This window comes from Bos grunniens, chromosome 8 (genome assembly GCF_055505025.1).
Source record: "Bos grunniens cultivar Pamir isolate PY7600 chromosome 8, Bosgru_T2T1.0, whole genome shotgun sequence".
NCBI classification, from domain to species: Eukaryota; Metazoa; Chordata; class Mammalia; order Artiodactyla; family Bovidae; genus Bos; species Bos grunniens.
In genome coordinates, this window is record NC_141172.1 from 65961370 (window position 1) to 65986891 (window position 25522).

The following is a 25522-nucleotide window of genomic DNA, read 5'->3' on the forward strand; positions in this document are numbered from 1 at the left end:
CCCACATGGAATCAGAATTGGCTTCCTCCCTCCAACACTATCCTGTAAATAGTTTCCAAATACATGACAGCTTGTCTTTCACACTCTGAAACAGTGCAATATGCTTTTTGAATGGTCAGATGAGCGAATACATTGGAGAGGAAGATAATAAAGTGAGAGAAATGATGGCACATAGTGCCCTATGTTAATATTCAATGGAATAGGTTTTATATTTGTTTTCAGAGTTTTTTTTTTTTTTTTTTGAACTTGAGGTCTCTTCATTCAGCGTTATGAAATTCCTGTTGACTTTTTCTTGTATGAAGTTGCCTTTCTTCCCTCTCCCTCCTTTCTTCTCTTTCTCCCTTAAATCTTGCCTTTCTTTGGGTCCCTCTCCCTGTCGGGCAACCCTCCTCCCAGCACGCTGGTCAGCTCCTCTCCCAGCTTGCTGGTTTAGCCCCGCCCACGCGGAGCCCAAGTCACGAGGCTGCGGGCGGGGCGCAGCCAAGGGGGCGGGGGCTCCACAGCGCGCATGGGCGGAGCGGGGAGCGGGCCGCCCCAGCTATATCTGCGCCTGCGCGGTGTCGCTGCGGGGCCAGTCGGGACGGAGGAGACAAGATGGCGCTGCGGGCGATGCGGGGGATCGTGAACGGGGCCGCGCCTGAGCTACCAGTACCCACCAGCGGGCCCCTGGCCGGGTCTCGAGAGCAGGCGCTGGCAGTTAGCCGGAACTACCTCTCCCAGCCTCGTCTCAGTAAGTATCAGAAAGCAAGACGAATCCTGTCTGCTCTTAGCCCCTTGCTCCCACTCACCTGCTTAACCAGAGGGGTGGGTGGGGTGGGGAGGGTTGTTTTCCGATCTCGCGCCCCTCTACCCCGACCTCCGCGTCTCTCTCTAGAAGGAGATTTTCAGTGACTCTTAATTTCCATGCCAGCGGTGGACTAAGGGGAAGAGCACCATCGGGAACTTCTTCCTGGGTTGGTGGGCTCCGGTCTGTTGCCTACCCTGTGCAGCTTCCCGAGGCTGGAGCCTGCTTAGGCGCTTGCTTCCTGTCCTGGAGGCAAGGCCGCTCCTTGCAGCTCTCCTCCTGATCTTCTGCTGGCCTCTTTTGGATCTGCAAGGGTCAAGGGAACGCCCCTCCTCATCCCTTTGCCTCGGGTGTGGACCTCAGGGCAGGTTCTGAGGTCCTGCCGAGGGAGACGGTGTAGTGTCATCGCTGACGTGGTCAGGCTTTTCTCGGATGGAGGTCAGTCCCACAGGCAGAGGGAGATGTTGTTCGGTGAAGAGGCAGCCCCGCAGGAGGACATCTAAATACCAGCGAAAGCCAGAGCTGAAAAGTACCCCGCAGGTCATCCTAGTCTAAGCCTCTCATTTTACAGTGAGAAGCCTAAGGTTCTGAGAGAGACAGGGCTTGCCAGGCTTTAGACACCTAATTACTGACAAAGCAGGAAAATTCCAGATGTCTTCATTCCTGCTGGACCTTTTTCCTTACCATTAACTTGAGTGCAAGATTGTCTTAAGGAAGACAAGCAGTTTTGCCTGTGTATGTAGAATATATGCAAAACATATGCAGAGGCATGTTTAAAATGTTATTGTGAAAAAATCCTGATAACCAGGCTTAAATGGACTGCTCAGCCGTTCCAACAGAAACTAATCATTAAGATTGTGTATCATCAGACCTTCTTTAGGCATTGGGGATGAGCCCTGAAAGTAGACTCTTTACAATTTAGGAAAGCACCTGATGTTTCCCAACACTAGTTAATTGCCAGAGTGCCTATTTGTGGGTGGCTCTTGGGTTAAAAAGAATTTCAGATGAAGGGTTTCAGTCTGGGCGCTCTCCTCCTGACTAATCCCATCCTGATCAGTCACTGGGTCATGTGACAGCACTGCAGTGTGAAGAAGGAGGAAAGACTTGATCATAGGTTTGCTGAGATGTGCTTTTTTTTTCTTTTTTGGGATATAGTTGATCTACAACGTTGTGTTAGTTTCAGGTGTACCGCAAAATGATTCAGTTATATGTATGTATATATGTGTGTGTGTGTGTTTCCCTTTTTAGATTTTTCCCATTATACTGTTATTAAATTAATTTATAATTATAAAATCATAAAGGTTATTACAAGATATTGAGTATAGTTCCCTGTGCTGTACCGTATGTCCTATTGGCTAATAGTATATAAATTGTAATTCCAAACTTCTAATTTTTTGCCCCCCCCCCACCATGTGCTTTTTATAATGGCAATTATTTGCATTAGAGAATACCAGTTGGGAGTTTGTGTGAGCTGAAGTAAATATTTCAAGAAATTGACAGAAGTTGCATTCATAAGAATACATTTGTGCCTAACAATTACAGATACTCTCAGTAATTGCATTTGTATGCTTTGATGTTCTTTGGGTGGAACAGATAAGACATTAGTGGTGCTTCTAGGAAAAGATTAGAAGAGGTAGTAGTCATTTTTCCATATAATTATTCACTCAGTCTCAATTCAGAGTATCAACTGAAACGTAGTTGAAAGAGTACTCCATGAGTAAGGTTGTGAGCTCTTAAGGGAGGTATGATTTCTGGACAGTCTGTGTGTGCTTAGTAGTGGCTGAAGAACTTCAGGAGATGAGATTCCCCCTGATAAGATGCAGGATTGCAACACAATGCTTAAAACTGAAACTTTGTGGTTCAGGAATCCTTTTTGTATCCTCAGTGCCTATTCCAGTGCTCACACATAAAAGGCATTCTGTTTTGTAATTGTTGTGTAGCTTGTATTTAAACCCCTTATTCTAATAGTTTAGTGTTTGAATCCTTAATGTGGATGGAACAGGAGTAGGGAGTTGGTGTACTTGGTTGGAGTTTTCCTTCTATGTCTGGATTATTCTAAAAAGCACAAATGATACCATACGTATGCTAACAGCTAACAGCATTTGTCATTTTTTTCTTACATTGCTACATTCTTGATTCTGGTTAACACTTTAATCACTTCTGAATAAATATTGATTAACCTTGTCACTTTTCTAATTAAAGATGTTACCATCCTAAGTGAAAAGTTATAGTTAATGTGTGTTTTTTGAATAAAGGAGTGGAATATTGGCAGTTCCACTGTACAAATAGGATGCTGGTTGAAAAATTGGGGGATTATGGGGCTGTTAACAAGGTCTGGAAAATGAGATCTGCAGACTTGAAATAATCTTGAGCACATTGGTTAAATTTCTAGTCACAAGGAAATAAAACTTGATTTTCTTTTATACTTTGAGCAAGATTCAGTAATACACTTAGAGCTTTTGGATGTTAAACATTTTGATTTAATCTCCTGTTTCTTGAGATCCTAGGTCCGCCTGTCTTGCAGTTCTTATGTCATAAAGTAAACCTAACCTCAGTGAAAAGTCCAGTAAAGGAATCATTGGCCTGGCCTTTTTCTAGAACCTCTCTCTCCTTGCCCCCTGCAAGGTGTGGGTCTCTACTTTTCTTGCACAATAGATGATGGTTGTTCTGGTTTTGTTTGGCTGGTAAGGAAGAGGCTGAAGGACTAGATCCCATATTGTGCAATGGTTGTTGAATTTTCTCTTTGAAAGTTTCACAATCATTAAGAATGTTAGATCTGTTGAACAGTCTTGTATCCTGTAGGAGGAAGAGGATGTCATCTGACCAAGTATGTGCTTCTTAAAACCTTTGTAGATTTGGGGTTTAAGATGTTGTTGTCTAAATATTTATCACCTCCCTAAATACTCAGGATCAAAGATGTAACCATGTCTGCTTTGTTGTCAAAAGTTCTAATCATTTCTTGCAGACCGAAGTTCTTGTTTGTTTGGAATTTTCAAGAGAAGAGTGGTCATTATAATTGTCAAACACAGGCATATTTATGTAATTTGTGAATGGATTTTGATATTTTGAAGAAAGCTTAGTGTCTTTGGCAGCTTTACTCTAAACAGTTGTCTTTGCTTTGGGCTGTTAATAGTAATGGTGAGGTGTGTGTGCGTGCTTAGTCGCTTCAGTTGTGTCTGACTCTTTGCCACCCTATGGAGTATAGCCCACCAGGCTTCTCTGTACATTGGGGTTCTCCAGGCAAGAATACTGGAGTGAGTTGCCAGGGAATCTTCTGACCCAGGAATCTAACCTGCATCTCTTATGTTTTCTGCATTGGCAGGTGCATTCTTTACCACTAGTGCCACCTGGGAACCCCAATAATGATGCGGAAAGCTGGGCAAATGTTGTTGAGAGATAAAAGGTGGTGTTTGATGTTGTTTTCTCTGCTTGTCTTCCCCGCCCTCCCCCCACCACCGTTTTTTTATTATGGAAAGGAGCTATAGTTTATATATAAACTGTCTTCTCCCCGTTTGTAGTCTAATGCTAGGAACTGTGTTATCTCCATATTTTTAAATTATACTGGAGACTAAGGGTTATAGAGTACAAACTTAGAATTAGGAGAAGGGGGCACAAACAAACAAAAGTAATTTTAGCCCTCGCTCTTTGATTTAGTAACAGGTCTCTCAGAGATGTAGTTCAAGTGTGGAATGTGTATGTCAGCCTTGCCTGCCTCCCAGTGTGTTGTTGTGAACTGAAACAAGGTAGCTTATCTGAAGATGTTCTGCAAGGGTGGAGCAGTTTGTTTTGGTAATATATTCTGTTTAGTTTGGATTATGCCATGTATTAGTTTATTTTGTATCCAACTTTAATTTAAATCAAGCATGTTGCTTAAACTCTGCTTTTTATCTGAAGTGGTCTTCTGGTGCTTACCAGTGAGAGAAAACTGCTGAAGCATCTCCATCAGTTTCTCCCTTTTCTGTTTTAACTTTTCTAATGCCTGCACTCCATTGGAGAAAGATTATTTTTCAGTAATGACAAAAGAGTGTCGCAGATCACAGAAAAGGACCGGTTCAGTTTTAGAATCTGAGCTGTAGCACGGAGTTAAAGAAAAAGTGACTGGAGGTGGACTGTATACGTTCAGATCCTTAGGGAAGTTACTTAATTTCTGGGGGGAAAAAACACTTGGAATAATAGTCATTAGCTCATAGACCTGTTATGGAGATTAAAAAAGAATTCCTGTCGAGTACTTATTAAATATTATTGGTGGTTTTGGTATTAATCAATTTGAATGGTTCTTGGCTTTTTTGAAGGCTGCGTACATTGTTTTAAATTTTGAGACTGTGATGAAGTAGAATCTTGTCTTCTATAATAGCAATCAACTTGATTCACTCTTTCCAGGAAAAGCAATCATTAGTGGTTTTTTTCTTGGTCATACTTTTGTCTTGTGACTGGCAAAACTTCATAGTTTTGAATGAGCTTGAAATTAAACATGAGATTCTAAAGGATCATTGTTGAAGAGGTTAAAAATTCAAAGAAGTTGCAAATTTTTTCCAGAAAGTAAAGAGAATTTCAGAACCTGAAGCGTTTTACTGATTTACAGTCAGCAGTTGCCTATAAATCTCAAAACTGAATTCCCCTACCCTCACTGGCCCACTCTCTCCTCCTGTTCCCAACTGTTAAGGTTTTTGAAAAGGTCAGTGTTTTAAAAGCCAGGTGCTAAGAAAATGTGTTTCTAATGTAGTTCACTTTGCACATCCTCATAGCAATTCTAGAAAATCATTGAAAATCAATATTTGGAATCTTAAAATGAGAACAACGAGGGAAAGAATCTAAAAAGAGTAAATTGTGTGTGTGTGTGTGTGTGTATAACTGATTCACTTTGCAGAACATCTGAAACTAACACAACATTGTAAATCAACTATATGCCAATAAAATTTTTTTCAAAATTATATACACAAAAGTATTCTTAAAAAATGAGAAAAATCAGGGAATTCCCTAATGGTCCAGTGGTTAGGACTCTGCACTTTTAGCTTCCTGGCCTGGGTTCAGTCCCCAATCAGGGAACTACGGTCCCTCACACCAGGTGATACTGCCAAAAATAAAATAAGACAAGGAAGAAATTGTTTCAGGGGTAGGAATTATTTTTAAAACAGTAGGGAGGATGAATCAGTAGTATGTTAACTGTTTTTCAGGTTGGTGGCAGTCAGTTATAACGTGTAGTATTCTCTACCTGGTCTGTAGCTGTAACTGTGATGTACAGGCAAAGCGAGGGAGGAGGGAGGAGGGTTCAGGATGGGGAACATGTGTATACCTGTGGCGGATTCATGTTGATATATGGCAAAACCAATACAATATTGTAAAGTTAAAAAAAAAAAAAAAGAACCTATGAAAACAAATAATGCATTGAAAGCGCTTTTGTATTTTTATTCTTGTATAAAGTTATTTGCTGGCTATTGTTGGCCTCTAGTTCAGTCTGTTATTTAAAATCTAATATATGAATTATTTGGCTTGAATTCATGTTTGGGGCCACGTTGTTATCTGTATGGATGTACAGCCTTGAATGTGAATAATTATTGTAAACTATATTTTACAACTTTTTTTCTGACTATTACATTTTCTATTTGGTCGATTTAATCATATCATAATTTAATGAATCTGTTTATTCTTTTTCTTTCCTCCAAATATCTGTGCTTTAGATACAGTCACCAGGATGAATTTCCACGTATGCTCGGTAGTCTTGTAATAAAAAAGTGTTTAAAAAAAAAAAAAAAGAGTCCAGAGGATTACCATAAAAGTAGTAGAAAATATAACAATTGAGATCTTTCTAATAATCTCGAATTGCTTGCTTGCTTGGGTGTGCAGTCATATCCTACCTACTCTTCGCGACCCCATGAATTGTAGCCCACCAGCCTCCTCTGTCCATGGGATTTCCCAGGCAAGAATACTGGAGTGGATTGCTGTTTCCTCCTCCAGGGGATCTTCCTGACACAAGGATCGAACCCACATCTCCTGTGTGTCTTACATTGCAGGTGTATTCCTGACCACTTGAGCCATTTGGGAAAATCTTGGAGGCATAATTAACTTGTTTACGTGGACATCCGTTCAGGTTGTGACTTCCTTTTTATCGAAGGTTGAAGAAAAAAAGAGTACGTAGGGACTTCTGTTCGGAGAAGGCAGTGGCACCCCACTCCAGGACTCTTGCCTGGAAAATCCCATGGATGGAGGAGCCTGGTAGGCTGTAGCCCATGGGATCACTAAGACATGACCAAGCGACTTCACTTTCACTTTTCACTTTCATGCATTGGAGAAGGAAATGGCAACCCACTCCAGTGTTCTTGCCTGGAGAATCCCAGGGATGGGGGAGCCTGGTGGGCTGCCGTCTATGGGGTCGCACAGAGACGGACACGACTGAAGTGACTTAGCAGCAGCAGCAGGGACCTCTGTTGATTTTACAGTTATAAATGTATTCAAGCAAATATTTGGTGTCAAGAGGTAAATGTCCTCAGAATGAAAACAAGTGTCCTGATAGTGCTTGCCTGTTCTCTCTCTCTGTTTGTACCAGAGCACTGCTTCCTGGCTAAAGAAATTGTGTCTTTAAATTCTGAAGCTCCTTGAGTGATCAGACTGCTTGTTTAAATGGTTTCCTTATTCTTGGGCATTTACATTCATGCAGAAATTTCTGTGTAAGACCTCATAAGAAATCACGCAAGTGAAAATTTCCCAACTAATTAACAGCTTCTTATAAATTATTTCATTTGTTTTTTCAGCTTTTCTGATTATGAAATTTAGTTAATTCTGACATTGTTGGATTTGCTCTCCTGAGTTCTGATTTATACATGATTACTATTAATTACACTTGGCAGGTATGGAGCTGTGTTGTGGTTCACCGATGGCTACATCTTTTCTAAAATGAGGGATTTGGGTAGCTTGATGCTATGCATAATTTGCAGTAGAAAATGTAAGCTTCTACAATGACAGTAACATTTGACTTTTTTTTTATAGGATACTTGTATGTTCTCTGGCCTTTTATCCCCCTTCATAAGCTCTTTTTTCACAGTTTTTATGGTACCATTTAATGATGGTTTTTTATCTTAACAGACTACTTTTTCTCAGATTTCTTTCATGAGTTTTGTCACTTTTGCTTAAAAGGGGTTCCCTTCCTGTTTTCTTCTACTTTGCTAAGTGCCACCTTTTCTATAAAACCATTTTTCTTCTAAATAAGAACAGCTGCACTGTCTTCCCCATGCTCCACAGATCTCTGAACACCTCTGTTAGAACCCTTAACTCCCCTCCTCCTTATAAAATTGTGGACTCTTAGAAACTCTCTCTCTTTGCCTTTGTTTTTGTAGCCTGGGTCCTTGAAGCAGTGTCATTTATAGTAAGAATTCAACATGGTTTGAGGTTTGCCTGGTGGCTCAGACGGTAAAGCGTCTGCCTACAATGCGGGAGACGCGGGCTTGATCCCTGGGTCGGGAAGATCCTCTAGAAAAGGAAATGGCAACCCACTCCAGTACTCTTGCCTGGAAAACCCCATGGACGGAGGAGCCTGGTAGGCTACAGTCCATGGGGTCACAAAGAGTCGGACACGACTGAGCGACTTCACTTTCACTTTCACTTTCAACATGGCTTGGGTTGAATGAAGGGGAATTATGAAAAGTTGTACAGATAGGGGCATATTTATGAATTCAGTGAAAACTTTCATACTGTTTGAGTTGCTCCATTTAATAATGGATGTGACAAAGTAGAGGATTTTTGGTAATACCAGAGAGGTAATAGAGACTGTGTCCTGTTTGACTGGCACTGACTGTTTCTGTTTCTTTCCAGCGTACAAGACAGTATCAGGAGTTAATGGTCCACTAGTGATCTTAGACCATGTTAAGGTAATGCCACTGTCCTCATCACCTAACCATTTATGCAGTTAAAAGCATAGTACTCAAAACTGTAGTTTTTTGTAATTAAAAATGACAAATTTTAAGCCATTCCTTGGTCTGAATGTCATTGCTACATAGGAGATAAGAATTTTAGAGCAGAAGTCAGAAGATAGGATTCTAGTACTGGATCTGTTGTGGATTCTGCTTGTGGCCTTGAGTCCCTTATCTGCAAAATTTTTAATTTGTTTAAAAAATTAAATTTTAATACAATTATTTTACTTAATTAAAATTAAATTTTAATGAATTTTAACATTTTTAATTTAAAAATGTAGTTCTACCTCCTAGGTTTATTAGGGAAATAACTGTAATATTTGTAAGTGTGTTTTATGACTTGTAGGATATTAGATATACAGTATTTTACGGCTCTTGTCACAGTATTATAACTACTTATTACATATTTGTTTTCTTTTCTCTACTAAATTTTAAGGTCTTTAAGTGAATAAACAATGAACTTTATCTTTGAGGACCTGACACTGGTGTTCAAGTAATGAATAAACGACAGGTTATCTCAACAGCGGCTAAAACCATAAAGTGAAGAATAGCTTTTACCTATTCAGTTTGTTGAAAGACTCTTTTGTTACATTTTTTTTTTTAGCCACACCTATATAATAAGAATTATCTTAGAAAAAGAGGCATGTAATACAGTTTATAATTGAGTACCTTGCGTGAAGCCTCCTGAGTTCTGTGATTAAAATATCTTCAGAGGAAGTAATTTGTGTAATATGCCCAGTAATTCTGCTTTGGTTGTTGTTGAGAGTGGATTGGGGAAAAGGTACCCATTTATTAGTTGGTTGAGAGAAGTAATGACGAAAGTACGTTTGGCATGTGGCCCTTCTAGATGCAGAAAGTAATCAAAAGACATTTCCTAAAAGAGTGCAAAGTGCATTGTCTGTTCAGCTTTATTTAAGTTAATATTTTTATGCATGACAGGGTACCTATACAAATCAGATTAAGCATGTAGCTTACTCCTGGCCATAGCTAGTATGCAATTTGATTCAGAACTTCAGTATGTAGCACTGAAGTTGTACATGTATGCAGATGTCCATTAATGTTTTGTGAAAGGATGGAGCATACACTTTTCTTTTTTGAGAAAGTATTTGGAACATTATTTGTTTTAAATACTTTGTTTTATTTAAATATTTTTAAATATTTTTATTTAAAATTTTTTTAAATAAAAAATTTTTAAATATTTTGTTTTAAATATTTGTTTTAAATACTTATCTTTGTCCTTTATTCTTTTTTATATACTTCTTCTTAGATAAAATTGGGGGCTTATATTTTAGAAATATGAAGCATAAACATACTTTCAAACAGTCTAAAAATACTCATGTTTCAAGTATATTAAATGTTGAACTCAGCACCAAAAATATACAGTACAAATATGTAAATGTCTAATTGGTAAGGACTGTGAAGGGTAAGTACAAGATACTATGAGAGTCAGTAATGGGAAGGACTTCAAAAACATCTTGGAGGAAGTAATTTTAAGAAAGCTGAGAAAGTTTTATTGAATGTTCGGGGTATAACTCCAACTGAGGAAAAACTGGTAAATAAAGCTTATGTAGTTGTAATAATTTATATGCCATAATGCATATACTAGGATCAAGGAATATATAATTTTATACAAATTGTATCAGAATAGATGATGGAGACTGCTATATTTAACTCATTTTCTGAAGGTAGCACATCTTTCATTCCCAAACGAGAGAAAAGATAGTATCAGAAAAGAAATAGTAAAGTTATTCTCACTCACAGGCACAGATTCCAAACTGTGAGCATAAGTAATTTTATCCAGTATATTTTTGGTATTTACTGAAAAAAGCATAAGCTTTCTCTAGCTTAATCTATGAATGACCTGAATTATACTGACATTTTCTAATATCAAATCATCTTTGTATTACTAGGATAAATTCGACTTTGTCATAATTCTGTTGACTTTTTAAAACATGTTCTTGCTAATATCCACTAAAACATGCTCTTGCTAATATCCACATATTGGATATTAGCAAGAGCATGTTTTAAAAAGTCAACAGAATTATGACAAAGTAGAATTTATCCTAGTAATACAAAGATGATTTGATATTAGAAAATGTCAGTATAATTCAGGTCATTCATAGATTAAGCTAGAGAAAGCTTATGCTTTTTTCAGTAAATACCAAAAATATATCTGATAAAATTACTTGCTTCTTTACAAAAAAAAAAAGAAGAAGAAAAAGAAGGTGGTTTTAGAAGTAAGGGATAGAACAAACTTTCAAAATCTCTTAAAGGCTATCCACCATAACCTACCACAAACAGCATCCTTAAGGGGAGACTCTGGGAACATTCCCATTTAAGTCAGGAACAAGATGAGGGGGCCCATTGTCACCACCACTCTCCATCTTTGTTTATCCTTTTGCTTGAACCCTGATCAGTGTTGCGGGAAAAAGAAATTAGGGGATATAGGGATTAAAAAGGAAAAGGCACAACTATCATCATTTCTTGGTACTATGATTAAACGGAAAACACAAGTCATTCAGTGGACAGACTGTTAAAAACAGTGGTGGTAAACAGTGTTGCTGGGTACAGATCAGTCTGTAGAAATCATTAGTGTTTTGTATGCCAGGAGTAACTACTGGAATAACTAGTAACTTTTTACAGAAAACTGTGAAACTTTGTTGAAAGACATAAAAGAAGACTTCAAATAAGAGGAGATTCCATACCCATGAATGAAAAGACTCAGAATTCTCCCCAGGTGACAAAATCAGTTAGAAGCAGATAATAAAGATTTGGTGCAGGAGTGAGCAGGCATTTCAGTGGAACAAAATTAAGATTCTTAAAACCAGCTCTTCTCACACCTGAGAATTTGACTTGATAAATGATAAAGGCTACATTACAAGTCACTGGGGGCTATTTGTGTTACTCAGTACATAAGAGTTGGGGCATTTGGCTTCCTGTATAGAAAAGAAAAATGAGAAAAATACAGTTACTTACCAGAAATAAATCCAAATGGATTAAAGACCTAAACATGAAAAATCTATCAGAAGACAATATGGAAGACCATTTTTATTTGTGATTTTAGATTGGAAGGTTTTCCTACAAAAAAGAGGCAAATCATAAAGGCAAATAAGTCATTTTATTGCAAAAACTTCTGTATGATTAAGATTACCATAAATAAAATTTAAAAAACAGACTGGGAGCAGATACTTGGAAAAGGATTAATATTCAGAATCTATGAGACTTATCTAAAAGTAAATTAGAATAAGCAGATTCAGTTGAAAAGTAAAGAAAATATGTTAATAAGCCAGTTACAGGAAGTGAAGTCAGAATTGTCAGTGAATATGAAAAGATGCTTAGTAGAATCAGAAAAATGCAAATTGAAAGATACTATTCTTTATTTTATCAAAATGGTAAAAATTAAAGTTTGATGATATAAGATTGGCAAAGATGTAGGGAAAAGATACTTTTCTATGCTACTAGGAAATTGTAAAGATTACTGCTTTGCAGAGTAATTTCGCAGAAAAATGGACACAACCTGTAACCTGCCACTAGGTAACTAAATACCGTAGGGAAACTTAGACCCACTTGCACGAGACGCCACATGTGAGGATGTCCATTGCAGTATGTTTGCCCTAGTATAAATATGGGACAGCCTTGAGCACCAGTGATAGAAGAGCAGCTGGATGAAATGTGATGCCAACTTGACTTTATCTTAAATATTACCATGACGGACCCAAAATATTCAGGCAAGTGGGAAAACCAAATTGCAAGATGGTATGTTTAGTATGTTCCCTTTTAGGCAAATGAAACATTAACGGTACATTTTTGGAAACATGCAATTTAAAATATTAAAATGGACTAGAGGAATACACTTCTGGTTAGGAGAAGTGTATATTGAGGGGGGTATATTAGCATTATTTATAATGAGTAATTATTTTGTTGTTTAGTTGCATTTTATTCCTGTTCTCCAACAGCACAAGATGATTAGTGATTAAACAGCCCAGAAGCAAGCATCATTGCTGAGTAGAGGGAACATAGTTGTTAGTTTTATCATCTTTCTATAGTCTGAAAACTTAAAAATATACATGAAAGAAAAAAGAATTAACTGCTGTGTTTCCATAGAATCAAGATTCTTCTTTCTGTGCCTTTTGCTGTGTTTGCCAGAATGTGTGCCAGCAGTGAGTGTTTTAAGGACTTAAACTACCTGCGGATATTCTAACCTCTTGGTGTATACCTGCATGTATAGGGGCCGTGTAGGGATTGCACAAGCATGTGTGCTGTGATAGAGCCTAGAGAGCATTTGGGCTTCTAGAACATTGGTTTACTGAGCCTTTGTTTTTTTACTATTTAGTTTCCCAGATATGCTGAGATTGTGCACTTAACACTACCTGACGGGACGAAGCGGAGTGGGCAAGTTCTAGAAGTTAGTGGTTCCAAAGCTGTGGTTCAGGTAAGCATTACTTGAAAAATCTGGCCAGTTGAACATTTTTCTAATCACAAAAAAGCATAAGAAACACCAGTAGTGTTTTCTGGTGATTATCACATAAGTATACAGATCTTCCTTGACTTACTTGTGGGGTGACAGCTTGATAAACCTGTCAGTAAGTTGAAAATACCATTTAAGTTGAAAATGCATTTAGTACCAGAACCTACTGAACATCACAGCTTAGCTTAACTTCCATTAAAGGTGCTCAGAACACTTAGATTAGCATGCAGTTGCATAAGACCATCTAGTGCAAAGCCTGTTTTATAATAAAATGGTACATATCTAATGCATTTCTACCACATGACCCCTCTGTTTCTTTAGAGATTGGTTACTGACTGTAAGGGAAGAAAATGAATTTTTCTTGTTTTCTTGCCAAATGTCTGCCACCTATGTGCATTCTAGCCCAATAGCTCCACTGGTAAAATGGCTTTTTTTTTTTTTTGATTGGTAAAATGAAGCAGATAATCACATAGAAAGACAGAGACAAAAAAACAGAATTCACAGCTTGTGGGTTGAAACCAAAACAAGATCTGAGTCTGTGTCTGTAAATTGTCTCTGATAAGTCTAGTTTTTAATGTTACTGACTATAGAAAGTGGCAGTTTTCTAGAATAACATATTGCCCTAAAAAGTAATATGGGTGGCATCACTGACTCAATAGACATGAGTTTGAGCAAGCTCTAGGAGATGGCGAAGGACAGAGAAGCCTGGCGTGCTGCAGTCCATGGGATTGCAGAGACAGACACAACTAAGCGACTGAACAACAACTAAAAAGTAATCTAAAGTAGAGGTCAACAGAATTTTTGTAAGGGGCCAGATAGTGGATGTTTTTAGGCTTTGTGAGGTTTTATCTAAGGTCTCCTCTGTTGCATGGTCTTTACACTTTCGTTCCCTTCTTTTTTTTTTTTTTTTTAAGAAAACCACCCTTTAAAACTGTAAAAACAAACAAACAAACAAACACACACACACACACATTCTTAGCTTGCTTAATAGGTTTGGCCTGCAGGCATGACCCTGGTTAAGAGGTGGAGGTTTGGTTCATCACCTACCATGAACACTTCTTTGTTAGTGATATTAAAAGTAGTATATACATTTATGTATTTTACTTTATAAGGGCCATTTAAGAGGCAAATAAATTTTAAGCACTTATGATCAAATTTCTTTTACTCTTCTGTTTTCTTTCTTGATAGGTATTTGAAGGGACTTCAGGTATAGATGCCAAGAAAACGTCCTGTGAGTTTACCGGGGATATTCTCCGAACGCCAGTGTCTGAGGATATGCTTGGTAAACAAATACTGTTATTCATTCTGAGCAGAGATCTGTTTACTTTTTAACATACTTCCATGTAGTTTTTTTAAGTGAATGTTTAAAAACACAGTTAAAAAAGTGAATATTTGAGTCATTGTATTCTCTGTACTGCCTTGTCATTGTTTAACAGGTCGGGTATTCAATGGATCAGGAAAACCCATTGACAGAGGTCCTGTTGTCCTGGCTGAAGACTTCCTTGACATCATGGGTAGGGACAGAAAATGGATTTTGTGTTTAGAGGAAATAACATCTGTCTTATACCTTTGTCAGAGAAAGGATGATTTTTATGATACTTAAGTAGATAACCAACATGCTTCATATTTAATTAGTTATTTTGTTAATTATTTAGTAATTTTATTTTTCCCAGAGCTTATCTTAATTTTTTATGTCAAATACTACAAGATATTGTAAAATATTACTATATATTACTATAATATTACAATGTATCTGAAATATAAGTAGTAGAGCCATAATGGCTTTGAAATTAGGATTTCTCTCTTGCTACACTATATAATTTATTAATCTACAAAATATTAATGGAAAAAAGTTTCAGATTTCAAAAATAACTCATTTTTTGAGTAGAAATAAATGCTTTATATGACTGTAGTCTTAAAATATATATGTATCAACGTTCTCTTTTGGAAATGCATTAGGCCAGCCAATCAACCCTCAATGTCGAATCTATCCAGAGGAGATGATTCAGACTGGCATTTCGGCCATAGATGGCATGAACAGTATTGCTCGGGGGCAGAAGATTCCTATCTTCTCTGCTGCTGGCTTACCGCACAATGAGGTGAGAACTAGAATTTATTTGATGTGAAATTTAAGAAGAAAGGATCTCCAAATGTTTCACTGTTAGTGAGAAACCAACTAAAGGATTTTCAAGGTAAATACTCAGTGTTACTGTTTATATCATCCAGTTCCATTGACTTTCTTATCCATGTGTATCTGACTTCTTCCTTACTCTTAGGAATCTTTGCAAAAATTGCAGAATAATTTTGTTAGGGAAAGACCTTTAAGACATCCCAATTTCATTTGTGATTTAATTCCCAAAAGTGTAGGATAAAGGTTATTTTGTTATAGAAAATATTATTTTAGCTTTCAACCCTGTCCTTTTATACTCCCCATCAGATTGCAGCTCAAATCTGTCGCCAGGCTGGTTTGGTAAAAAAGTCCAAAGATGTAGTGGACTACAGTGAGGAAAATTTTGCGATTGTATTTGCTGCTATGGGTGTAAGTATAATCTTTTCCTATTTTAGAATGAAATGTAAAATTGCTTATGTTCTTAAAACAGTGTAGAAAAATACACATGTATCATTCAATTTATCTCTAGGTAGAGAAGTTTCAACTTGGTATTTTGGGCAAACCATGGATTAGTATTTAGCAGTTGACTGGAATATAAGAATATTTCTCTTTGTGCCCAAAGCTGACTGTTTACTCTCTTGGCTTTTGTGAATGTTTTGGGAGTACCTGAAGCTTTAGAAGAAGGAGCAGTGCATATCTATAGCTTGGCCTTCATTAGAAATAAATGCTGGGGGAAAAAAAGAAAAAGAAATACTGAGAATCTTACGTCTCTGAGCACTGATGAAGTCATTGCTATTTAGGTAAACATGGAAACTGCCCGGTTCTTCAAATCTGACTTTGAGGAAAATGGCTCAATGGACAATGTCTGCCTGTTTTTGAACTTGGCTAATGACCCAACGTAAGTAAACAAATATGCTGTTTCTCTCTGTTTACACAGGCTTCTGGTCAAAAATATTACCTTAGACTAGGGAGGTAAAACATAATGAAAGCTTCATGGGCCTAGGAATAAGATAACCATATGTAAATTCCAGCTCTGCTTTTTGCAGGTCACTTGGTTTTGGGCAAGTCATTTAGGCTCTGAAGCTCAATGTCTTCTTTTGTAAAATGTGATAAATAATACTTGTCTCACAGAGTTGTGCATATTAAATGAGATAATAAGTTACTTAGCACATGGCCATACTCAGTAAATGACTTTTTCCTCTTGCCTGTAAAATCTGGCCCCTGTTGTTTCCTCCTTTCTCCTTCTCACTCGCTTCCTTTCTTGCTAGATTTTGAGAACTATGTAGTTCTGAGAAATTATGGGGCATTTATAAAATAGTCAATTTAGCTGTGTAGCACTGAGTAAATACATAAAAGAACTCTGCCTTAAGACTTTTAAAGTAGTAATTGCTTCACCTTCCTCAGTTTGTGTAAAACTTTAAATGGGAGATTGTACTGTTATTTCCGGAATCATTTTATTTTGTTTTTGGCCTTTTTGTCTGCGTGACATAGTACTTAATGTTTCATTTCAGTATTGAGCGAATTATCACTCCTCGATTGGCTCTAACCACGGCCGAGTTCCTGGCCTATCAGTGTGAGAAACATGTATTGGTTATCCTAACAGACATGAGTTCTTATGCTGAAGCACTTCGAGAGGTAATTTTTCTCTTAATTACAGTAGGTTATCTTGTTGCTCTGCAAGTTTTCATTTTTTTTTAATCATTTTTTAAAATTAATTATTCATATGTTAGTGTAACACCTTAATCAGGAAAGAAAATACTATTTGTCAGCCTAGTTGAAATGATTGAAAATGAGATTTAAATTATTAGCCTGTTTATCATACTGTCACTGTCTCCATTGATTAAGACTGGATTCTCAGGACTTTTCCTGGTGGTCCAGTGGTTAAGAATCCACCTTCTAGTGCAGGGGTCATGTGTTTGATCCCAGGTGAGAGAACTAGGTTTCCACATGCCACGGAGCAGCTAAGCCCGTGTGCTGCAACTAAGATGTGACACAGCCAATGAATGAGTGATTAAATAAATACTAAAAAAGAAAAAGATTGGATTCTTAAAGAGAGTGAATCATGCAAGCTATTTAATCAGCTACTCTACCAGGAAGTTCTGTCTCTCTGGACAGTCCATTTTTAGCCCTTTCCAGGAATTTCATTTTCAGTGATGTAAATTTTTATTTATTTACATAAATAAAGACTATACTCTGGCAGAACCCTCTTCAGAACTTTTTTCCCTTCAGAAAACTCAGTATTTAGAAACAATATAAGATTCTAGCATCCAGAAGTGTGGGGTGTATTCTGATGCAAGTTAGGAAATTTTGAATGAGTTGCTCTTTTAAGTATGTAAAAAAGAGAAAAAGACTTCCGAAGAGACTTGCTATATAAATATCTAGCTTCTTAAAATTCCTTAAGATCTGTCACCATATCTCACTCTGCTTTGGTGCTTTTCCATTGAAGGACTTTTTTTCTCCCATCCATCCATCCATACTTACATAAAAGGCAGTGAAAATAAGTATTAGTGAAAATTTTTAAGAAAGACAATTTAAAAGCCCTTTAAAAAAAATTATTAGATTCAACAGACAGCTGTTCTGTCAAATAGACACTTAAGTTTTCTATATGTTTATCTTGCTTTCTACATGATCTCCTTTGATGTTCAGTTGCTAAGTCATGTATGACTGTGACCCCATGGACTGCAGCATGCCACATTGATAAAAACTGGTCTGCAGGCCACAGTTTGAGTAGCTCTGATGGAGCGTACTCTTGGAGGTGCCGAAGTAGCACTTAGCAGTTGGGCTTCATGCTTTAGGGTTCTTAGTGGTTGTAGATTAATATGTATACATAATATTCTAGTGTGCATGTCTCCGAGAGAAAGACCTTTTATTACTGTTCTTGTGCAGTGATCTAGGGAAATTATCTGGCCCTTGATTCCAGTTGTAAATTGGGGTTAATATTAACTTCTTCATTAGAGTTCTTGTGAGGATTAAATTAAATGATGTATGTAAAGTATATCTGGAGAAGGAAATGGCAACTCACTCCATTCTTGCCTGGGAAATCCCATGGACAGAGGAGCCTGGCAGGCTACAGTCCGTGGGTTTGCAGAATCAGATACGACTAAGCACACACACATAAAATGCATCAAATGATTTATGTATATATATATATATATTTTTTTTTTTTTTCCCTTTTGATTTTTTTCAGAGTTAGTCTATGTAAATCTGCAGGATACATAAGATGAAATAAATCGTGTGAACTGAGAGTGTTCTCTTGGTTTTAAAATGGACTTCCTTTGATTTATAAAATTGCAAGCTGGATTTTCTTCTGGCAAGCTATTTAAAGATTCTTGTTATGGCAATAATGATTTTAACAAAAAGCTTCTGGTCCCCACTTGTCAACATTTCTGTTGTAGAATAATCTGAAATTTTGTTGCTAGATTTTTCTTAATGAGACAATACTTAAAATGAACAAGATGATATTTCTGACTTTGTAATTTGGTCTATTCAAACAAACGTGTTCTAACCAAGTGTTAGTTCTCATATTCTGGTATGTGATACTATTCTCCTTGACTCACTGTCAGGTTTCAGCAGCCAGGGAAGAGGTTCCTGGTCGACGAGGTTTCCCAGGTTACATGTATACAGATTTAGCCACAATATATGAACGTGCTGGTCGAGTGGAAGGTCGAAATGGCTCTATTACTCAAATTCCTATTCTCACCATGCCTAACGATGGTAAGTTTTGCGTCTTTGGATTATAGCAGGCCTGATCATTGTAAAGGGCTTTAATTTCAAGAGAGAATATCACTATCGTTTTGAGAGTATTCTCCAGGAGTTGAGTTTACCTATTGATTTGTTTCTAATAAAATTTTTTCATTTCAAAACTACCTATAATTATTCTTTAGTAGAAAAAATTTTCTTGTAATTTTAATTTTTATTAATTAGCTAGTATTTAGTGTCTGCTATTTGCAGTCCACTGGTCCAGATGTAAGGAAATTTTTTAAAACGTATGAGCTCTTCTTATTGTAAACTACTCATTCTACTTGGATGTTTTCTTTATATGTGTGCACCAGTAATTTAAGGTAGCTTAGGTGCCAGATAAAGAGCACAGGTAGCAAATGCCACAAGACTGGAGGTAGAAAGACTGACAAGGCTTGTTAAAAATTACCACGTCTGTAAGCGCACAGTGCAGTGCCTGCCTGGGTGTCCGCCCAGCAGCTCCTGGGTGAGACTTTCAGCATTCCCCTTATGTTAGTGTCTTTTTGTCTTTATCTCAGTTTTTTTTTTAATACTTTTACAGAATATTTTCAGAAACAGTAAGAACTATAACTGAGCACTGTTTCAAGTGTTTTGTAAATATTGACTCATTTGATCTTCATGGTGACTTTGAGGTGTCTGCTCTGCTGTGAGGCACGGGGAGGTAAAGTGTCCCGAATAGGAAGTGGTGGCTTTAGAACCCAGGCAGTCTGAGTACTACCTCAGACGTGACGATGATTTGTTCCAAGGAAGTAGCTACAAGATTGCTCTCTGAACAGACTAGGGACACCTTGCTCTGTAGGGCCTGCTGGTGCTGCCTGTAGTGCTGCGTTACTTGTTTAGCCTGTTTGTATTTCCCATGTTGAAATGTTGGGTACCCATCTGGGATAACTTATGGAAGAGTGCTGTCTCAGTATACATCAGATGGTCAAATCTCTGCAAGCGAACTTTGTGTTTAAATGGAACGTTATTTATACTTGGGGGAGAGGCAGCACATCTAGGAGAAATAGTGCTTTTTATGAATGTAACTAATTTAACTTGCGTCAACACATATCTGTGCTGCAACCAAGTAAGTTAAACTGGCCATTGTGGTAACCTCTAACCATTTTGGCTGTTTAAATTCTAAACTTTATTAAAATCAGATAAAGTTTTGAAATAAAACATTTCAGTCACAGTAGCCACATTTCATGTGTTCAGTAGCCACATTTGACCAGTGGCTGCCATATTGCATAGCACAAATAAAGAATTTTTCCATCATCACAGAAAATTATTTTATATAGCACTGTTTTAAGTAGTACAGATCGACTTCCTGTGGTTTTGTTTATATGAGATGGACAGTAACTAACATCACATGTCTTCCTCTGGTAGATATCACTCACCCAATCCCTGACTTGACTGGATATATTACAGAGGGGCAGATCTATGTGGACAGACAGCTACACAACAGACAGGTATTGAACACTTGTGCAGTGCCATAAGCTTACACATCTATTCTTCAGTTATTCTTTAGTGTCTCTGACTTTGCTCTTAGGAATTATTTATTTAGAAAACACCAACTTGAATTGTTTTTAATATGACTATGAAACTGTCATTTCTGTAATACTAAAATCCTAGTGTGGAGAAGACTGCCAGAATTAAGAATTAAATTTCCACTTTCCTTATGCCTTAAAGTAGAGTCCATTGTCTCAAAGAACTCTTTTCGGGTCTTTATTCCAAAATGGCATGGTCCACCAGTTTTGTTACTAATATAAAAATAGATTTTTCAGATTATTTTCCTTTTTATTGTTATTTTTAATTGAGGTATAATTGACATAACATTTCATTAGTCACAGGTGTACAGTGTGATGGTTTGATATTTGTATTTGTTGCAAAATGATCACCACAGTAAGCCCAGTTAACATGTCACCTTACATAGTTAAAGTTTTTTTTCTTAAGATGAGAATTTTGGAGATCCAGTCTTCTAGCTACCTTTAAATACGCAGCACAGCGTTATTAGCTTACACAGCCACCATGCTGATCATTCCATCCATGTGACTTACTGACGTCACCACTTACCCTTTGATCTCCCTCACCCATTTTTCCCACCCCCATCCCTTGCCTCAGGCAGCCACCAGTTTGTTCTCTGTGAGCTCAACAATTTGTTTTTTAAGATCTCATGGATGTGAGATTATACATATTCTCCTTTTTTATACATTATACATATTTCTCTTTTATCTTTTTTTCTCTGACTTATTTCACTTAGCATAGTGCCCTCATGGTGCATCCATGTTGTCACAAGCAGCAAGATATCATTCTTTTTTATGCTGAGAAATCAAAAATGGAATCTTTTAATTATTCTTTAATAGATGCCAGCATCTAATAATGAGCTTTTTGATGAAATTGTTAAATCTTTTTATGTGTAATTTTATGAGAGTTCAGAACCATTTTGGATTTGATATTGCAGACAGCTTTTGAAATTTCAGTTTTTTTAATATAATCTTGTACTGTTTTGTAGATTTTACTTTTTGGATTTGATTTCGCAGAAGAAGTCTTAAGCTTTAAAATATTTCTTCCTTATCAGGAAAAGATATTAGGACTCATCTAGAAAGCAAAAGCAGCAGCTTTATCCAATTTAAATAATAATAATGAGCTTCACAATCCTTTACTACCAGTAAAGCTTGAATTTTGTACTTAAATATATTTTCTCCCTTCCCATTTTACCCAAGATTTATCCACCCATTAATGTGCTGCCCTCCTTGTCGCGGTTGATGAAGTCTGCTATTGGAGAAGGCATGACCAGAAAGGATCACGCCGATGTGTCTAACCAGCTGGTATGTGTGTGCTCTCCAGAATGAGTGCTTTCTTAGTTCATTCCTTCTGCTTTCTTAACACCTCTTGTCTTTTTTCCACATCACTTTTCTTCTCCCCCATTAAAGCAGGAGTGTAATATAGAATAGTGGAGTATCGGTGGAATTCATTAGAGCTTAGTAGTTTTCTCATAAGGATAAATAAATGCTCATGACAAAGATCAAAAATCACATGCCTAGGAGAAGGAAATGGCAAACCACTCCAGTATTATTGCCTGGGAAATCCTATGGACAGAGGAGCCTAGCAGGCTACAGCCCAAAGGGTCACAGAGAGTCGGACATGACTGAGTGACTAAGCACATAGCTACTTAGGTCTTAGAAGCTGGCCCTTTGGTGTGGCTCACTGCTTCTATCTGGCATGGGGCCCAGGGTCTCTCCCTGAGTTGCCAGTTGTCAGCAAAGAGGAGACCTTTCCCCTCTCCGCTCAGTTCGTCCACCTGACAGCTGTGTAAGGACTCATGTGTCCTGAGTGAGATAGGCCTTCCCACCTGCTCCTCAGGTCCTTGATCCCTCCCACCCCATCCCCTCTCCAGTCTCAGATGCGAATAAAGTTTAAAGACAAGGAAAAAAAAGAACCACATGCTTGAGACCTGCCTCCCATAGTGTATGAATTAGTTTTTAAGTAAAAAAATCAAGGCCTAAAGCCTTTAAGTTTTTATTAATAACCTTAATAGTAATTATACAGTATTTCTGAAAGAATATTCTACCTTATTTTTTGTTTAACATAGTAGGCAATCACCAGAACACTAAGGGGTACATATATATTCTGTGAAATCCTTGGTTTCTATAGCCCTGAGATTGTATAGCAAGCATAATTAAAGGAAAATGCATTTGACCTTAAAATAGGCATGATAAACCTACTAACATCATAAGTATTTTTTTGAATAGAATTTAGAGATGGATTTCTCTCATAGTGTAAGTTATATGAAAATGCTCTACAAAATGTAAGCTCATTGATACGTTGAGAGAGCATTTTTTTGTACATTGTTTGTAATGTTGATGTACTGTGTGCCTGAAGATTCCTTTCTGAGTGAGATTACTGTATAATAAAGTCTTTCTGACTTGCATATGAACTTTGTGAATTACATTTGGAAGTAGTATGAAATCCTGTGAAGATAGCTGTAGCAGTACACTTCTGTAGCCCAGATTATTCTTAATATTTATAAAACCTTATCTCTGCTTTTGTCTCTGTAGTATGCGTGCTATGCTATTGGTAAGGATGTACAAGCCATGAAAGCTGTTGTTGGAGAAGAAGCTCTTACCTCAGATGATCTTCTTTACTTGGAATTTCTGCAGAAGTTTGAGAGGAACTTTATTGCTCAGGGTAAGATGACTGTTTTCCCATGAATATAAACAGCATCCTAGGTAGTTTTGAGGACTTCTTTCCTAGTCTGAGAGAATTTACATTGGTCTCCATGCAGTTTTCCTTCTGATCGGAGAAGAGGTTCTTTCAGCCATTTGCCATGTCTTTCTTCTTAGCCCTCTGCCTTCAACTCCTTGATCCAGTTATTTGGCTCCTGTCTTACTCTTTCCCTTCTTACAACCAGCCTTCTGCTCTGCTGCCTCCCTTGTCCCTTCTTCTTAACCTCTCTGGAGTGCTCTTCTCTGGTTTTGGGGCTTTCAGACTTTTCCAGTCCATCTATCTTCATCTTCCTGATTTCCTATCTTCTTGCTTCTTAATTGTTAATGTTTCCAAAAGCTTAATTACCTCTTCTTTCTGTGCTTTTCTCCCTACACTGACTGACTTCCTGTTTATGAGCCTTTAGCCTCTTTCTGGGAGAAGGCAATGGCACCCCACTCCAGTACTCTTGCCTGGAAAATCCCACGGATGGAGGAGCCTGGTAGGCTGCAGTCCATGGGGTCGCTAAGAGTCGGGAACGACTGAGCGACTTCACTTTCACTTTTCACTTTCATGCATTGGAGAAGGAAATGGCAACCCACTCTAGTGTTCTTACCTGGAGAATCCCAGGGACGGGGGAGCCTAGCAGGCTGCCGTCTATGGGGTCGCACAGAGTCGGACACGACTGAAGCGACTTAGCAGCAGCAGCAGCAGCCTCTTTCTGAAGCTCTAATCCCACGTCTCTAACTGGGATAACTTTGTTTATGCCACTACCTTCTCAGACTTCTCATGGTGAGAAGCAGAGGATTTTCCCAACTGACCACCTGCCTAGCAACTAATTCCCTTTTCAATTTCTGTCTACCTCTCGCATGACCATTGTCCCAGTTAGCCCAGGCTCAGGAATTAGGGATTCTTAACCTTTTTCATTTATTTTCCATCATTAAATATTGGCTACTTTGCATTGTTCTCCTTTAAAACATCCTGTTCTGTTTTTTTTGTTGTTGTTGTTCCTAATGTAACTTAGGCCAGTGTTTCTCAAAATTGAACACACCTTTGAATCTACTGGGGAGCTTGTTGAAATGCAGATCTGATTCAGTAGATCTGGGTGGGGCCAGAGAGTCTGTTTTGACGTTTCTGGGTGATGTTGAAGTATACTGACCTCTGTCCTCTCTGAGTCGGAAGACCTAGTCTAGTCCTTCTCTCCTCGTCCGTGGCCTGTGTCTTCACCAGTCTCCCCAGCTCTCTATACCATTGCTGAAGTAAATTTACTGTTAACTATATTGAGTGTCCTTCTGTTAAAAAGTCTGTGGTGGTTTTAATCACATAGCATGTGCAGGGCTTTTGAGCTGTTTTGTTTGGTCTGCTAATGCTGATGAACTCTGTTTTTTACCTCATTGGTATTTATAAAAGATGTGTTTTTATTAACATTAAAAATCCCCCAAATATGATTGCTGGGTTTTCTTAAAAAAAAAATTATGTAGAACCTTACTTTAAAGGATAACAATTAATTCTGGTAGAAAAAAGGACCAAGAACTCTAACTCCTTAGCCAAAATATGAGATTCATTTGCAGGATAAGGATGACTTTGCTATTAAAAATAATAATGGCAATAACAACTTTGAAAACCACTGCCCTATTCAGGAGCGTAATTGGCATTTAGGCTTCTTATGTGTCTGTACTAGACTCTTTCAGGCTGGCCTCTTTTTTCTGAGGAACAGTTTTCTCATTACTCCCTGGATAAAACCCTGACTCTAGTTTCTGTATTCCTTGGAATCTATTTAGAGCCCACCCAGTTATCAGAAAAAGGCATGTGTGTGTGTACACACGCTCATGACTACCCGATGTTTCTCCCTGCCGCTTTCTCCCTTTTCACTTATTCTTATGTCTAAACCCTCATTTCTACATTCAGTCACATCCAGTCCAGGGGGACCTAGCTATTTGTGTCTCTTTTTTATACTTCATGCTCCCAGTGCTAGGCCCATAACAGAGTAAATTTTGAATAACTCTCTGGTAAGTTAACAGTAGTTGGCCTTTACTCATCTGATCTCAATTTTTTGTAAGGTCCTTATGAAAACCGCACTGTGTATGAGACTTTGGACATTGGCTGGCAACTGCTCCGAATCTTCCCCAAAGAAATGCTGAAGAGGATCCCTCAGAGCACCCTGAGCGAATTCTACCCTCGAGACTCTGCGAAGCATTAGCTGCTACTTCATCGCTGGCTCGATGCTCTTGTGAAGTACTGGTTCTATTTTCTTTATTCCTTTTGCACTCCCCCATCCCCACCTTTGTGTTGGAGTTTACTGTGTTACCCTGTAATTAAAAACAAAGACTAGGTAA

General features: G+C 37.8%; 1 protein-coding gene across 1 annotated transcript; it reads left to right on the forward strand.

Moving 5' to 3' along the window:
- The first annotated feature begins 567 nt into the window (after window positions 1–567).
- Window positions 568–25522, forward strand: ATP6V1B2 (ATPase H+ transporting V1 subunit B2). The gene is made up of 14 exons (XM_086414398.1): window positions 568–730; window positions 8591–8646; window positions 13022–13120; window positions 14345–14438; window positions 14593–14670; window positions 15116–15255; window positions 15594–15695; window positions 16067–16164; window positions 16778–16901; window positions 18830–18980; window positions 20370–20452; window positions 21707–21811; window positions 23042–23171; window positions 25247–25522. The coding sequence occupies exons 1-14, from the start codon at window positions 595–597 to the stop codon at window positions 25384–25386; spliced, it is 1536 nt and encodes a 511-aa protein (XP_086270524.1). The 5' UTR covers window positions 568–594; the 3' UTR covers window positions 25387–25522.